The 17,149-nt window shown below is 51.4% G+C and overlaps 1 protein-coding gene across 3 annotated transcripts in view; it reads right to left on the bottom strand.

Annotated features, from left to right (window-relative positions):
* Positions 1–16,271, bottom strand: part of LOC116950534 (uncharacterized) — a 57,925-nt gene extending 41,654 nt beyond the window's left edge. For 2 of the 3 annotated variants that reach the window (XM_032968390.2, XM_076072859.1), the window contains exons 1-2: positions 14,880–16,271; positions 12,499–12,690 (exon numbers count right to left, since the gene is read on the bottom strand). In XM_032968390.2, the coding sequence (XP_032824281.2) occupies positions 12,499–12,690; positions 14,880–15,568 (881 nt within the window). In that variant the 5' untranslated portion in view covers positions 15,569–16,271. The remainder of the gene's footprint in view (positions 1–12,498; positions 12,691–14,879) is intronic. The other variant, XM_032968391.2, reaches the window with a different exon arrangement.
* Positions 16,272–17,149: the final 878 nt, after the last annotated feature.

The raw sequence follows: 17,149 nt of genomic DNA, 5'->3' as shown, positions 1-17,149 counted from the left end.
TGACACGTCAATCAGGAGTGTCAGTATTTTACTCAACGACACAAGCACACGGGGTGAGACGACACGCACGCGCAGCCAAGCAAACACGAATGCATGCACGGATGAACACGAGGCCACCCAGGAACACAAACACTCGCGTCAACACACGGACACACGATGATGACGATGATGATAACGCTTGAGATATTGATGATGGCTCGGCCTCCCTCTCAATGGGAGTTCTGGCTTCAGCCACGGCTGGAAGCCGCCGTGTACCCCGCTCCAGGCAGCTGGGCGTTGTCTCTCGCCGTTGGAGCTATTTTGGCCAAACATCCCAATACAGGGACTCCTCCTGCTTACGAACATTCGACTTGCGAACTTTCAGAGATACAAACAAAGCTGTCCGTATGTCCAATTTCCTGTTCGGACCAAGAGTCGTATGTTCAACCGCCGAGCAATAGATGATGGCGGTGGTGGCGTCTACATCTGCATACCGAAAGAACCAGTGGCATCTACATCTACAGGAGATTATACAACTTTTAAAGCCGTCACCCGTGTTTAGTGCACACCAGGTACAACATGTTTGGGATCGACAAGAGTAAAGTTGGACTTAAGAAACAAATCGACTTACGAACGGACCTCTGGAACCTAACTCGTTAGTTTGTATGTCTCTGTATAGGAACCACAGAACTTGGGCAATTGTGGGTCATACCAGTCTGGATGCCTTCCACTGCTGTTCTATTGTTTCTCAAGCCTTTGAATCATTCTCCGTCTACAAATTCTTCTCTCTCTATCCAAATAATTATTGCTCCGAATGACGATCTCTCTCTCTCTCGCCGAGAGTGAACGGACGCTGCACGTGTTACAGATGCGCAGTGATTCACTCCAGTCCAGCATGCGGGGCGTCGGCGCTGGCGCTCCTGCTAGCGGAACGCAAGACAACCGTCACGGGGGGAAGGCGCCACCGCGTGTCACGGACAAGAGGCAACGCGAGCGACAAGAGACAGACAACGTGAGTGACACGGCACGGACAACGTGAGCGACACGACACAGACTTGACGCAAGACAGAATGCGATTGACACAATACAAACGTGACGCAAGACAGACGAGAGTGACACACGCGGCACACAGCACGACGCAAGACGGACAACGCGACATGGGAGAAGGCAACGTGGACAACACACTAGACACACAACGCCAGCGACACGAGACAGACAACAATGCCAGGGTCATGTGGGGAAAGACTCCGAATCTTGAGAACCAACGGCATCCCCTAGTAAAAGGGAAGGGGGTAAACCGGTACACACGCAATCATCACCACCCATCAACATCATCACCAACACCACTACCATCACCACCACCCATCATCACGACCCTCACCATCATCACCATTATCACCAAAATCATCATCACCAACATCATCATCACCATCATTACCAACATCATTACCCTCACCAACATCACAATCATGACCATCACCAACATCTTTACTATTACCACCATCAACATCATTCCTACCATCAATATCACCACCAGCATCATTCCCATTAACATCACATCATTATCACCATCACGACCATCAGTCAAACTCATAACCATCTTCACCACCATCACGACCATCAGTCAAACTCATAACCATCTTCACCACCATCACCATCATCGACATCATTATTAACATCAGATAAACAGCTCGCACCAATGGCTTTACTCGGGATATCAACTTCTAAACTTCTGAACACACTCCAACACGTATGTACGTTGAACTTCTTTCGCACCGTATGTAGCTAACCATGCTAACCGGGAGGCATCGCGTTCACACGCTTGGGGTAGTAATGGTCTTGAAGCAACGGCTGAGTAAATCCGGACGTGAATGTAATTAATGAGTAATAATATAATAATAATTATATATTTATCCAGAATGAGCCATGCCAGTCCTAAGACTGTTTTTTAAGTCTTAGGACTTGTGCACTGGAGTATTTCTATTAAGATCAACGGTGAGTGTTTATACACTGATAAAAAAAAAACTGGGTTTTTCTATTAAGATTTGGAAACCACTGCAGCTGTGGACTTTTAAATCTAGATTGAAAACTCATTTCTTTAGATATGCTTTTTGCCTTTAAGTTTTTGTCCTTCTCCCGTACCTCCGATTGGCTATGCACGGTGCGAAAGAAGTTCAACATACAAACAGTGCATACGAGTGGGAACCGGAGCACCCGGAAAAAAACCCAAACATGCGAGGGGACAGCGCTCTATCCCATCGAGATGGAAACAGGTGGCGATTAGTCCACTTGCTACACTGCCTTCTCCTGGCGAGCCAGGGTATGTGGCACGTGCTCGACGCCCATCGGGAAGAATCATCTGTGAATCAGAAAATGTATTTCTACTGGAGGAATGCGATGACCTAAAATAAGGTTATTTTTACAAATATCGTTATTTTTACAAATATCCAGCAATTGGTGGATCCACCAAAGCTCGCCACTGCCTGCATGGCAGTGGGTTACGGCCGCTGACCGCCAGGTTTGGCTAGGCGGCGACAGCGGAAGACGAGAGGGAGTTTGAAGCTGGCGCGGGCGCTGCGGGCAATGGGAGCACTGGCGGAACCAGTGGGGGGGCGGGGGGGGGGGGTGGCACGTGCCCCCCCCCCAATGATCCGATCGAAATGAGGGATTTCGATCGGATCATTGGGGTTTATTAGTAATAAATCAGCATTTTGCAACCCCCCATTGCCACTGTGTAGCATATTCTTACGTGCCAGGGACTCTGTGAGATGATAGGACAATAGTCTGAGTCCATAATTGGCAATAAGTAACGGCAAAGCGGTTATAAGTAACTCGCAGAATTGTGCGCAGTTGCGTATACAGTGCACGACTTCCCTGAAGGCATTCACCTTTAGCGAGCGCGATGCCGATCACACACGGTTCGAATTCGACCCTCGACCGATAACTGCGCCATCATTGCTGGAGGGGTTGCCCCCCCCCCCTACCTGAAAATCCTGGCTCCGCCATTGAATGGGAGGTGAATGGAGACGCTCGAGAGAGGTGAATGTTTTGGAATCTGTGGTCGAACAGAAGGCAGGTTGGAGAGGACAGTGGTGGTGGTGGCGGAAGCAGCAGCAGCAGCATCGGAGCCGTCAACAACTCTGTGAAATGATTTTAGCTCAATGAGTTAAAATTCTGCTGAGGTTTTAATCTGGTCGGAATTTGATTTGCATGTTTCATTTTGACACGTAAGCTTTCGCGACCAGCATTATTCATAATCAAGGTTTTTGGGTTAGATCGCATTATTTATAAATGTGTCACAACCCTCCACCACCCGACACGGCCAATCAGTAAAAAATGTGTCACGTTGACAAAAGACAAATAGTTCACTACTTTAGCCCACCGGTGTGTTGAAGAGTGGATCCACAACATTTACAATTTGAGTACGATGTTTCGCTGGTAATTACATCCAGCATCTTTGGGCGATTTGCCAGAATAGTGAAGCCATCCACCTGCTTCCAGTCTTAAATAGTGCAGGATTATGTCATAATTGTTGAACCCCCATCAAGATTCGAGATCAGAGGTGGGGGTGTATGCAATTATGTAATAGATCAGTAATCAGCCACTTAGCATGTGACTCACCTGTAAGGAATTGTAATGTCTTGTGTATTACTTAATACGCTTCCAGGTTGTGCCGAGTCTAAAGCTATCACAGCGATTAAAATTATTTGAATTCTTCTCAATTTCAATTGATCTCTCCAACTAATCTTGGCCAGTAATAATTAGTTCTGCATAACACTTCAACGTTATCAAAATTAATTGAATGTCCTTGTTGGCAAGCATGCTCTGCCACTACTGACAGCTTCGTTTGGAATAATTGAATGGTCCTTTTGTGTTCATTTATTCTTATGCTAATGTTACGTCCCGTCTGTCCAATAGAACACTTACCGCATAAGCAATTGATCCGATAAACACCTTCTGTTGAGAACTTCGGTAATTCATCTTTAGTACAAGACACTTCGTTTTTGAATTTTGTGTACCATACCAAATCTCACTTTAATGTTTTGCTTTTGCAAAACACGGGCTAATTTGTCAGTAACTCCCGAGATATGGTATTTTAATTGTTTTGATAATCTGATCACTTTCAGCAACATTGTTATTCGATGTTGATTTGGCATTGAATGCTCTGTTAATTTGAGCGTTATTGTAACCATTCAGTCTTAGCGCTTCTTTAACATGTGTAATCGCTTTCCCTAAACTTTCACCATCTGACACTCTCTTTGCCCGATGTATGAGCATCTTGATGAGAGAGGATTTCTGTGCTGGGTGATGATGTGAATCTGCATTCAGATAGGCATCTGTGTACATTCCCTTTCAGTAGACGCTGTGTGGTGTTATTTTGCCATTTTGACCGCGTCCAAGCAAAATATCCAGGAATGAGAGTGTGTTGTTCACCTCCATTTCCATGGTGACCTGATATGGTTGTAATATACTTGAGGCAAGTGCTCTTGTTTCTAAGTATTCCATGCGAAGTGAGTCCAACCGAGTCGCAGACGTTATCTTGGGAGCAACACTATTTATTATACAGCAGCACGCAACATAACACGATCTACACTCGGGTCTCGAATGCCCATCTAACCACGCGATGGCAGAACTAGACACGGTTCGCTATCCCGGTCCGGACCACGAGCTGGGTCCCGGACCACGTGGCTAGAGGCTTCTTCTCTCGGGGCCCTCGTTATATCCCCCTGGGCTGGGGCTGGCTCCGCCCCTCGCCCCGCCCACCTTCCAGGTCTCTCGAGCTCTTTCTCGAAGGTTCCCGAGAGCTCTTTTGGACCACGTGACCGCCCCGCGGCCCCCGTCCACCGGTGGCCCCCCACCAATAGCATACAGTCACGTGTCGGCAGGTCAACCAGCGTATCATGCCCCAAGGTAACCCTGGCTGGCTGACGCTCCCTCTCGCTCCCTCACCGGGAGCCTGCACCGCACACTGTACGTGGTGCCTCCGCGCTAACCAGTGCTCACCCAAGCCCCGCTAGGGCTGGTACTACACCCCATAACCAGGGCTGCACATAATGACAACACATTATCCGCTGTGGCTTAGTAAGCCCCTGCACCATACAGTGACCACCACAGTCACTACACAGGTACAAATTTGCTATAGCAGGAGACGAAGGAGAGCCCATTGCTGGTCCGTCCTTTTGTTTAAAGAAGTCACCTCTCCACAAGAAATAAGTGTTATTTAGACAATGGTCGGCTAGTTTTAGAATTTCTTCTGGTAAACCTGTCTTCTTTACCAGTGTATCAAGTAATTTAAGTGACTCGTTAACTGAAACCTTAGTGAACAGAGAAATTACATCAAAACTTACCAGAATATCATTAGGGTTAAGTTTAACATCTTTAATCACATTCACAAGATGTTCTTAATTTCTTATAAATTAAGATGTCCTTCCGATGTAGGGCTGTTTTTGTTTAGTTACATATTTTGCTAATTTATATGTGGCAGAGCCTATTGTACTTACTGTGGGTCGTAATGGGATACCGTTTTTATGAATTTTTGGTAGCCCATACAATCTTGGTGGTTGTGCGGCCCGTGGCTTAATTTGATATTGCTAAGTCTTGGGGATTAATTAATTTTCATTTTGATATTGTCGTCTAAAGCCTTGGGTCCCATGATGTTCGGTGTGTCAGCATGCCGTTTGCATGGCTGACACTGTATATACAGTGAGGGGAAGAGTATTTGATCCCCTGCTGATTTTGTACGTTTGCCCACTGACAAAAAAATTATCAGTCTATAATTTTAATGGTAGGTTTATTTGAACAGCGAGAGACAGAATAACAACAACAAAATCCAGAAAAACGCATGTCAAAAATGTTATAAATTGATTTGCATTTTAATGAGGCAAATAAGTATTTAACCCCCTCTCAATCATAAAGATTTCTGGCTCCCAGGTGTTTTTTATACAGGTAACGAGCTGAGATTAGGAGCACTCTCTTAAAGGGAGAGAAGCAATCAATCAATCAGATTCCAAACTCTCCACCATGGCCAAGACCAAAGAGCTCTCCAAGGATGTCAGGGACTAGAATGTAGACTTAAACAAGGCTGGAATGGGCTACAAGACCATTGCCAAGCAGCTTGGTGAGAAGGTGACAACAGTTGGTGCGATTATTCGCAAATGGAAGAAACAGAAAAGAACTGTCAATCTCCCTCGGCCTGCGGCTCCATGCAAGATCTCACCTCGTGGAGTTGCAATGATCATGAGAACGATGAGGAATCAGCCCAGAAACTACACGGGAGGATCTTGTCAATGATCTCAAGGCAGCTGGGACTATAGTCACCTAAGAAAACAATTGGTAACACACTACGCCGTGAAGGACTGATATCTTGCAGCGCCCGCATGGTCCCCCTGCTCAAGAAAGCACATATACATGCCCGTCTGAAGTTTGCCAATGAACATCTTAATGATTCAGAGGACAACTGGGTGAAAGTGTTGTGGTCAGATGAGACCAAAATGGAGCTCTTTGGCATCAACTCAACTCGCCGTGTTTGGAGGAGGAGGAATGCTGCCTATCACCCCAAGAACACCATGCCCACCGTCAAACATGGAGGTGAAAACATTATGCTTTGGGGGTGTTTTTCTGCTAAGGGGACAGGACAACTTCACCGCATCAAAGGGACGATGGACGGGGCCATGTACCGTCAAATCTTGGGTGAGAACCTCCTTCCCTCAGCCAGGACATTGAAAATGCGTCGTGGATGGGTATTCCAGCATAATGACCCAAAACACACGGCTAAGGCAACAAAGGAGTGGCTCAAGACGAAGCACATTAAGGTCCTGGAGTGGCCTAGACAGTCTCCAGACCTTAATCCCATAGAAAATCTGTGGAGGGAGCTGAAGGCTCGAGTTGCCAAACGTCAGCCTCGAAACCTTAATGACTTGGAGAAGATGTGCAAAGAGGAGTGGGACAAAATCCCTCCTGAAATGTGTGCAAACCTGGTGGCCAACTACAAGAAACGTCTGACCTCTGCGATTGCCAACAGGGATTTTGCCACCAAGTACTAAGTCATGTTTTGCAGAGGTGGTCAAATACTTATTTCCCTCATTAAAATGCAAATCAATTTATAACATTTTGACATGCGTTTTCCTGGATTTTTGTTGTTGTTATTCTGTCTCTCACTGTTCAAATAAACCTACCATTAAAATTATAGACTGATCATTTCTTTGTCAGTGGGCAAACGTACAAAATCAGCAGGGGATCAAATACTTTTTTCCCTCACTGTAAACTACTAGCGGGAAGTACCTGGTGTTGCCTGGGGAAAATATATATTTCAAAACTTCTCTGAAAAAAATTACATATAAATACACAAATACAAAGCTATTGTGAAAGCCCGGCATGCCTTTTGTCCATTTGTTCATCAACAAAATTATAAGAGGCTTGCTGAAGTCCAAAAAGTTATAGAAAGTGGGGGGTAAATAGTTGATCCCCCCGCCCCCTCAAAAAATGTGTTTACCCCCGCGTAGGCATATATACCCACACCCTACATATAATAGAGTAGTATCTACCAAATCTATAGTAGTATCTACCGACTCTATAGTAGTATCTACCGACTCTATAGAAGTATCTAATGACTATAGTAGTACCTACTGAATCTATAGTAGCATCTATTGACTTAATAGTAGTATCTACTGACTATAGTAGTAACTACTAACAATACAGTAGTATCTACTAACTATAGTACTATCAACCAACTCTATAGTAGCAAATACTGACTCTACAGTAGTATATGACTACAGTAGTATCTACTGACTCTACAGTAGTATCTACTGAATCTATAGTTGTATCTATTCACTATAGTAGTATCCACTGACGATAGTAGTAACTCTATAGCAGTATCTACTGACTCTGCAGCAGTATATACTGATTATAGTGGTATCTAATGACGGTAGTATTATTGACTCTATAGGAGTATCTACCGACTATAGTAGTAACTACTGATTCTACAGCAGTATCTACTGAATCTATAGTCGTATCTATTGACTCTAAAGTAGTATCCACTGACTATAGTAGTAACTACTAATTCTATAGCAGTATCTGCTGGCTCTACAGTATCATCTACCAACTCTGCAGTAGTATCTACCTACTCTACAGTAGTATCTACTTACTCTGTAATAGTATCAATCGACTCTATAGCAGTTAACTAACTTAACAGAGTGCCGTGGTGAGGCCTAGTCCTGTGCAGCGCCCCCGGCCTCGCCTAGCTTGCCCAGCTGGCCCCGATTGCGGGCGGGGGTATGGTGGGGGGGGTGGCGGCCTAGCCCCAGCCAGCCGAGGTGCAACCCCCCCACAATCCCCCCGCCCGCACTACAGGAATGAGAATTCCCCCCCCCCCCACCGATTGCGTGTGTGCGTTGCTATGGGAACCAAGGGTCAGCGTTTCGCGCATACACAGATGCGAGCTTTGGCGCGCGCTCAGCGTATTAATATAATGAATAGTAATACTTTGTTAATTGAACTACTTTAAAGTTGACAGATGTGAAATACGAATAGCGCTGGCTAACCCCGGGGCTTATCGCGTGGTGTCTGCGTACTTTTTTGAACGGTAAACCCCACACTTTGTGAATTAAAAGCATCGCAAGTTGTGTTCACAGAGACACAAAATTACTTTTATAGGGAAGATTATCATCAATCACCACCACTACCACCACCATACCATCATCATCGTGATCACCTTCATCATCACCACCACTACCACTCCCAAACTCACCAATATCTCGACTTACACCACACCAATCACCACCACCATCATTATGGCACACCCTCACCCCACCATCACATCCACCATTATAACAATCATCACCTGCACCCTCAACACTTTCACCACCACCATCACCACCATCCAGGACCTCATCCTCCTCCTCACAACCTCACCTGGGCTTGTGTAGCTCGCACTTTCTCTTCGTGTGCTTCCTGAGCTTCATCACCACCGCTAGCGTCGCCTTCATCATCAACCACTGCTCACCCTCACCTGCTCACCTGAGCTCTTCACGTGCCGTTGTTCATGGAATGAGGCTTACCCGCACTCAGCACCGCACACAGTTGCCATCACCACCACCACCACCATCGAGACCACCACCCTCACCACCCATATCGCCACCACCCCTCACTTATAACTCCCATATTAAATTCGCCATTCTCACCACCCACCCCATCACGCCCAGCCTGACCACCCACACCATCACCCTTGCCAAAAACAACCATTATTCTCCACTAAGTGGTAGTGATGTCACCACGGTGCTTGTGCCAGGCTAGGTCCACTTTTAGGCCATGGCAAAGTGTAGAAGGCTCGCTGCTGGCAGGAGGGCAGATCCACTGAAATGACTTGTCAGATGCACCACCTGTGCTCCCTACAATGCTACCTCGCTGCGTTTTAGCTGTCCAACGCTCTGCTAGTTGTTGTGAGCGTCGCTCTTCCGACTTCCATTGTTGATGGAGAGCAACTGCCTCCAACTGCCCAGTAGCGTCCTTCATGAGCCTCCTCTTCCATAGAGGCCGATTTTGACAACGCTGGTACCGGTCACCGGTAAGCCCACTCCACTCCATATCCTTCTGTACCACATTAGTCAATCTCTTCTCTAGCCCTTGCTGTGCCCATATATCCCCATCTACCCGGCCAAACAGAATCTGCTTGGGCCAGCAGTGGCTGGGCATGCGGCCTCATTTAACCTGCCTGAGGAGCTCGCCGATGGGAATGCTTTCAGATGTATCAAGTAGCTGTGAGCTTCTCACACAATCTAGGCTGGTTAAACCCAGGATGGGTCAGGCAGGTCACATCATGAATGTTTCAAGCTGGCTCAGCTTGTGCCTGGAAAGGGGTCCACGTTTTGCAAGCACAGAGAAAGGGGAGGGGGGGGCATAACTGTGGCTTCGTATGGAGTGACAGGCCACGGAGCTCCCATACAGCGCTACTTTTGTAGCCGATGAGAAGATATTTTACCGCTAAATTGATAAGATGCGATACATCCATTGGCTTATTGGAGTTGGTCATGATCACACTGCCCTGGTATTGGAACTCTTCCACTTTCTTACACAGCTACCACATCACTCATGTAGAGTTGGGGGGGGGGAGGGTTATTTGACGACAGGCAGGTACTTTGTGCTGGTGGGAGCTGATAATAAGGTCTTACCTCTCAGTGGCAAGTTCCTGGTAAAGAATGGATATTTGAACTCTGACCCTCAGGAATATGTATAGAGATTTACTGACCATTTTTGTGAGGTCTTGGTGCGGGTGGGGGGTTATTTCCTAAGATCAAACAACATCATGGGACAAGGAGAGTCTGTTCCTGCAACGGTTTCCGAGAGGAAGCAGCCACCCCCTGTGAGTGGCTGGCTGATGTGCCATCACCCAAGGAGGTATGAGGAACAATCCGGAGGATGAGACCAGGTAAAGTCCTGGGTAGAGATGACTTCCCAAGCGAACTGCTGAGGAGGGTGGCGACTGCGTGCAGACTCTGCTACGTGACAATTGCTTGGAACGCATGACGGATTCTACGGGATTGGAAAAACACCCGGGTGGTCGCCCAATTTGAAGGGGGACTGCACCGTTTGCAGTAACTACCGGGGAATCTTCCCTCCTGAAGGCGCCGGGAAAAGGTCCTGGAAAAGATTATTAAAAATCGCCTTGGAAGCCAACAGACTCGCCGAGAGGTTGCGAAGCCCCCAGTGTGGTCCCGCACAGACGCTGTTGTCTGTCTGCTACAGCAGAGGTGTAGGGAATTTCAACAGGACCTACGACTCCGCTTTATGGACCGGGTCACGGCCTATGATAGCACCAATAGGCCAGGGCGTTAGGTTGTTTTCTTTGGAGTATTGGGATGTGACAGCGATGTCGAATTGCTGTATAGTGCAATTCCCATCTTGTCCAAATACAATGGGAGGCTGACCAACACCTGGGCAAAATCCAGGGATGGCTCCAACTAATGACGACTTGGCAAATGCTTCCTCACCACCACTATATCCACACCACCCTCTCCTCCCTCACCACCTCACCACAACCAATTCCACCATCACTGACACCACCACACTTACCAGAACCACTACCATCATCATGTTCATTGTGCCCATCACTATGACCACCCCATCACCCTCACTACTATCCTAATCACAGTCACCATAAAAACCTTCACAACTACCACCAAGAACCCTCACCACCACCTTCACCACAACCAAGACCCACACCACCATCGCAACAGTCACTACCACCATCACCCCACCCCTTTCACATCCACCTCCACTATTACAGTCATCATCATCATCGCATATATCACCACTGCCACCATTGCCCTCACTTCCCCCTTCAGCACCGCACTCACCCTCACCACCCACACCACCCTTGAGCATTCATCGCCGCAAGGCATGTAACGATGCATCGATTCGCCGCGTTGACGCAGACTAGTGGGCACGGGGTACGCGGTGCATCCCATCGTGCGCGTGAGAATCCATCAATGAGTATTTATGCAAATGACATGCAAAAGCGGACCAGTGGAGACAGAAGTAATGAGAAACTATTCAAATGAGAAGTATATACCCTGAATCGAAGTGGTGTAGTCGTGTGGTTAACATGGCAAGGGCCCCACTGTGCTATGTAGCGTTTTTCAGAAGCGACCTAGGCGCAAGTGACAGCTCAACGAAGTGGCTTATCTCGTGGAAATTTATAGCAGCCAAAAACTCAACGCGCGTTTATTCTAAACGTGGAGGGGATAAACCGGAGGACCCGGAGAAAAATCCACGCTACCAAGGGGAGAACGTTGAAACCCCAAATATTCAGGGGTCAGGGTCAGGATGGAACCCACGACTTCCTGTATACCAGGTGAGGGAGTTCACATTTCGCCATCGTGCCGCCCCTATAAAGGGACGCCCCTATAAAGGGACGCCCCTATAAAGGGACGCTCCCCAATCACTATTTTAATTTCCCCCCAGCCACCCCCTCTTTGTCGCCCGGCAGTTGGGCCCATGTGCAGTTGCATTGCCTACACCACCTGATACCTCTGCCACTGAATCTTACCTTAGTCTATGGTTTATATGTTAGTCCGTGGGTCTCCATCGTGAGTTATTGTGCTGTGTGTCCGCCAGTCTATGGGTCCGATGTTTGTCAATGCGTTGTTAGTCTACTGGCCCTTCACATAAGTTTGTGGATCTCTATTAAGAGTCTACGGTTCTCCACGTTTGTCTTTGGTCGAACATGTAAGTCTATGAGGTCTGCGATTTCACAGGCCCCGCGGGAAAGGAATTAAATAAATGAGCCCCCCCCTTCTCCTTTTAGCCTGCCGCCTGGGCCACTTTAGACCGTGGCAGCGCGGGGCGCAGTTGCACCGCCTGCACACCCGATAGCTACTCCACTGACGAATCACAAGAGTCGAGGGGGTGGTGGAGTGGATCGAGTAAAGGGGTTGTGTGTGGGGGGGGGGGGGGGGGTGAATCGTTACATGCCCATACAGCAGCAGCCTCACTCTCCTCACCCTCCCCCATCACCCTCCTCACCTGAGGTCCTGGTCGCTGTGCTTCCTGCGAAGGTGCTCCCGCAGCGCCGTGGTGCTCTTGTGGAAGGTGAGGCACACCCCGCACACGCGGCACCGCACCAGGCTCCCCTCGGGGGGGTCAAAGTGCTCCCACACGCGCGACCGCTTCTGCCGCAGCACCTGATGCCGGGGTCTTTCTCCAAGGGTCCCATCACTCCCCCGCCGCCACCGCCACCACAGCAGCCACCGTCATCGTCACAGCCATCGTCGGCACAGGGCTCACAGCCGCCTCAGTCATCACGCCCTCCACCGCCGGCGTCGATCACCGCGTACGTCACCACAGATCTCCTCAACCACGTCCACCACCACCACCACCGACGTCATCACGTCCATCATCACAGATCTCCCCAACCACGTCCACCACCACCACCACCACTGCTGACGTCATCACGTCCATCACCACAGATCTTCACTACGTCCACCACCACCACTGACGTCACCACGTCAACCACCACCACTGCTGGCGTCATCACGTCCATCACCACAGATCTCCACCACGTCCACCACCACCACTGACGTCACCACGTCCATCACGACCACCACCACTGACGTCATCACGTCCATCACCACAGATCTTCACCACGTCCACCACCACCACCAACGGCATCATCACGTCCATCACCACCACCACCACTGACGTCATCAAGTCCATCACCACAGATCTTCACCACGTCCACCACCACCACCGACGTCACCACGTCCATCACCACCACCACTGACGTCACCACGTCCATCACCACCACCACCACTGACGTTATCACGTCCATCACCACAGATCTTCACCACGTCCACCACCAACGGCATCATCACGTCCATCAGCACAGATCTCATCAACCACGTCAACCACCACCAATGGCATCATCATGTCCATCAGCACAGATCTCCCTAACCACGTCCACCACCAGCACCACCACCACTGACGTCATCACGTCCATCACCACAGATCTCCACAACCACGACGTCCACCACCAGCACCACCACTGCTGGCATGATCACGGCCATCACCACGTGTGTCACAACCACTTTCACCACCACCACGATCATCATCACATCCGTCACCACCCACACACCATCACTCTCACTTCCCTCACAGCTCACCAACGTCACCCTCACCCCTCTCACTACACACCACACTCATTCCACAATCTCCCATCACCATTATCCCACCACTACTCTCACCCACCCACCACATCACTCTCCTCACATCACGCCCATCTCACCACACCACTCTCATCACAATCTCACACTATACTTGCACAGTATCTCTCACAATAACCCCCGTCACTTCTCTCACCCATTTCCACTCCCCCGGCTACTCCTAACCCTCACCACTACCCCCCTTATCATACCTCCCCCGCCTATCATCTCACCCTCACCTCTCTCACCTCATCCCCCCACTCTAACTCACCCTCCCCCCCCATCTCTTATGTCACCCTCAGTCCTGCTCACTCCACCCCGCTCACCACTCACCCTCTCACCTCCCTCACCACCCCCAACCCCCCCATCACTCACCCTCACCTCGACTCTCTCACCACCCCCAACCCCCCCCCCCCCCATCACTCACCCTCACCTCGACTCTCTCACCACCCCCAGCCCCCCCCCCTCCCCATCACTCACCCTCACCTCGACTCTCTCACCACCCCGCGTCCTCACCACCCCCAACCCCCCCCCCATCACTCACCCTCACCTCGACTCTCTCACCACTCACCCTCTCACCTCCCTCACCACCCCCAACCCCCCCCCCCCCATCACTCACCCTCACCTCGACTCTCTCACCAACCCCCCCCCCCCATCACTCACCCTCACCTCGACTCTCTCACCACCCCCACCCCCCCCCCCCCCCATCACTCACCCTCACCTCGACTCTCTCACCCTCTCACCTCCCTCACCCCCCCCCCTCCCCATCGCTCACCCTCACCTCGACTCTCTCACCACCCCGCGTCCTCCTCACCACCCCCACCCCCCCCCCCCATCACTCACCCTCACCTCGACTCTCTCACCACTCACCCTCTCACCTCCCTCACCACCCCCAACCCCCCCATCACTCACCCTCACCTCGACTCTCTCACCACCCCGCGTCCTCCTCACCACCCCCACCCCCCCCCATCACTCACCCTCACCTCGACTCTCTCACCACTCACCCTCTCACCTCCCTCACCTCCCTCACCACCCATCACTCACCCTCACCTCGACTCTCTCCCCACCCCGCGTCCTCCTCACCACCCCCCCCCCCCATCACTCACCCTCACCTCGACTCTCTCACCACCCCGCGTCCTCCTCACCACCCCCCCCCCCATCACTCACCCTCACCTCGACACTCTCCCCACCCCGCGTCCTCCTCACCTGAGCTCCTGCAGCGCGTGCTTCCTGCGAAGGTGCTCCCGCAGCGCCGTGGTGCTCTTGTGGAACATGAGGCTCACGCCGCACACGCGGCACCGCACGCGGCTCCCCGCGGGCGGGTCGAAGTGCTCCCACACGCGGGACCGCTTCTGCCGCAGGGCCTGGTGCCTCACCGGGGGGGTCCCAGCCGCGGGGGAGCCGGTCCCCGCCTCGGGGAGGTTCGCTACCCCGCCGCCGATCCCGTAACCGGACAGAGGCGGCAGCGGGGGTAGAGGCAGAGGGTCCAGGGAGGGGTGGTGGTGGTGGTGGTGGTGAGGCTGCGGGTCAAGGGGATGCGAGTTGAGGTCTAGGGGATGATGGGGCCGGGGACCCAGGGGGTGAGAGTTGAGATCCAGGGCGGAGTGGGAGTTGAGGGGGCGACGAGGATGGGGCTCTTTGGGCGCGGGGGACCCCGCGTCTATCGAGTCGTGAGGGCGAGAGTCGGCGTTTTGCGAAGGGGTCTGCGGGGTCTGCGGCTCGGGGGTCGTGGTTTGGGGTTCCGAGCCGCGGGGGTGAGGGGAGTCGGGGTCCTGAGCCGTGGGGGTCTGCGGGGGATCCGGGCCCCCCACTGTCGTCTCCTCCTCCGCCTTCTCCTGCCCCTCGCGGGGTGCACCCCCCCTCCTCCTCCTCTCCGAGAGCGCCGCTTCGTTCATTCGCGCCGAGAGCGGCAGCCAAACGACGACGAAGACGATGATTATAAATAATTAATTAATTGCGGTGACGCCGAAACGATTACAACAGCGAGTGCCGCACTCCAGACATGATAATCAGAGCGGCGTTCACTGCACTTGACGACGAACAACCTCGTCGACTCTAACGACGACGACGACGAAACAATGGAGCCGACAAGCCGGGCGAATGAAACGACTTTGACTGAAGCTGCTGCAGTAGCAGCAGCAGCAGCAGTCAACGACGACTAACGTAGAGCGAAATCGACTACGGTGCAAACGACGACGACGATGATGACGACTGACGACGATAACGGTAACAACATCGACGAGCGCCGCAGCCACACTGACGAGGAGGAGAAGGGGGCGACGATGATGATGCAGGGAGGAGGAGCGCCGAGACAAAATCGATCAATCGATTACGGCGCCTGTCTAATCGACTTGCCGAGTAATCGATTCAGTGAGGGGAGGGGAGCGAGCGGGTGCCCGGGCCGTGGGGGAAGGGTGGGGGTGGTGCAGATCCCCCCGCCCCTCCCCCACCGCCACAGGGTTGGGGGGTGAGAGAGAGGCATGCTCGATCCACTGCTGCATGAACGCGTCGCGCAACATCTCTCGCACCAAGCCCGCGGTGAACGGAGTCGCGCAGCCGTGATCGAGTCAAGCCGGGGGGGGTGGGGGGTGGGGTGGGATCCACCCGTAGCCCCGCCCCTCGCCTATCCCCCACTGCAGGCCCCCCCGCCCCTCGGCCTCTCATTCATTGAGAATCGAGCCTCTCGGCGCGCGACTGCCCATGACTGGGACCGGTGCGCGCGCGCAGGGGGGGGGGGGTCACGTGGCGCGCGCGGGGTCACTCCCCCACCGCCTCCCCCTCACCCACCCCCTCCCTACAGCGCGCGCTCAATGATGAATCGATTGATCGATTATGAAGCCGATTCCCCATCGTAGGCGATTCTCGAGTCGATCCCCGTCTGCTGCGCGCCCTGTGGATTTAGCTGCGGCATTCGCGGCTTTAGCGTTAGCGGCAGCACCGACGCCACACATCATTGTGCGCGGCCGGCCTGTGCGTTGTCGCTGTTGCTGTGTGCGCGCTGCTGCCGTTGCAAGTTTCGTGATTAATCGCCAGACGTCGATTCGGGTTTGCGATGAATCGTAATCGCTTCGCGCGCGCCCATAAGAAAATCGGTATTCGATTCGTTCAGACAACTTACAGATGACGAGATGGGACACCCATTGTAGACAATACAATACAAACTATATTGTAAATAGTGGACAATAACGAATGTATACACGATGCAGATTTGATAAAAACAATGCACACAAGACAGACAATACAATGAATAAAATACAATGCAGACAAGACGAGACAGAACCACACACGAGATAGAGACAGACAGGATAAATAAAGATTATAATTTTGTGCGGTTCAAGCCAAACACAAAGGGACCGTGAGGTTTCACGAAATCAATGTGAATCGAATCGATGTGACAGACGTCGATTCCCTGGATCGCTGTGGGCCAACGGGGTGGGGGGAGAATCACGAAGTCGTGCCGCACAAGGGCGCGGGGG

The sequence above is a fragment of the Petromyzon marinus genome, chromosome 39 (assembly GCF_048934315.1).
Source record: "Petromyzon marinus isolate PM22_M1 ecotype Great Lakes invasive population chromosome 39, UKy_Petmar_22M1.pri1.0, whole genome shotgun sequence".
Classification (NCBI taxonomy): Eukaryota; Metazoa; Chordata; class Hyperoartia; order Petromyzontiformes; family Petromyzontidae; genus Petromyzon; species Petromyzon marinus.
Note: the sequence above shows the minus strand (reverse complement) of the source record. Positions and strands in the feature narration are given on the sequence as shown.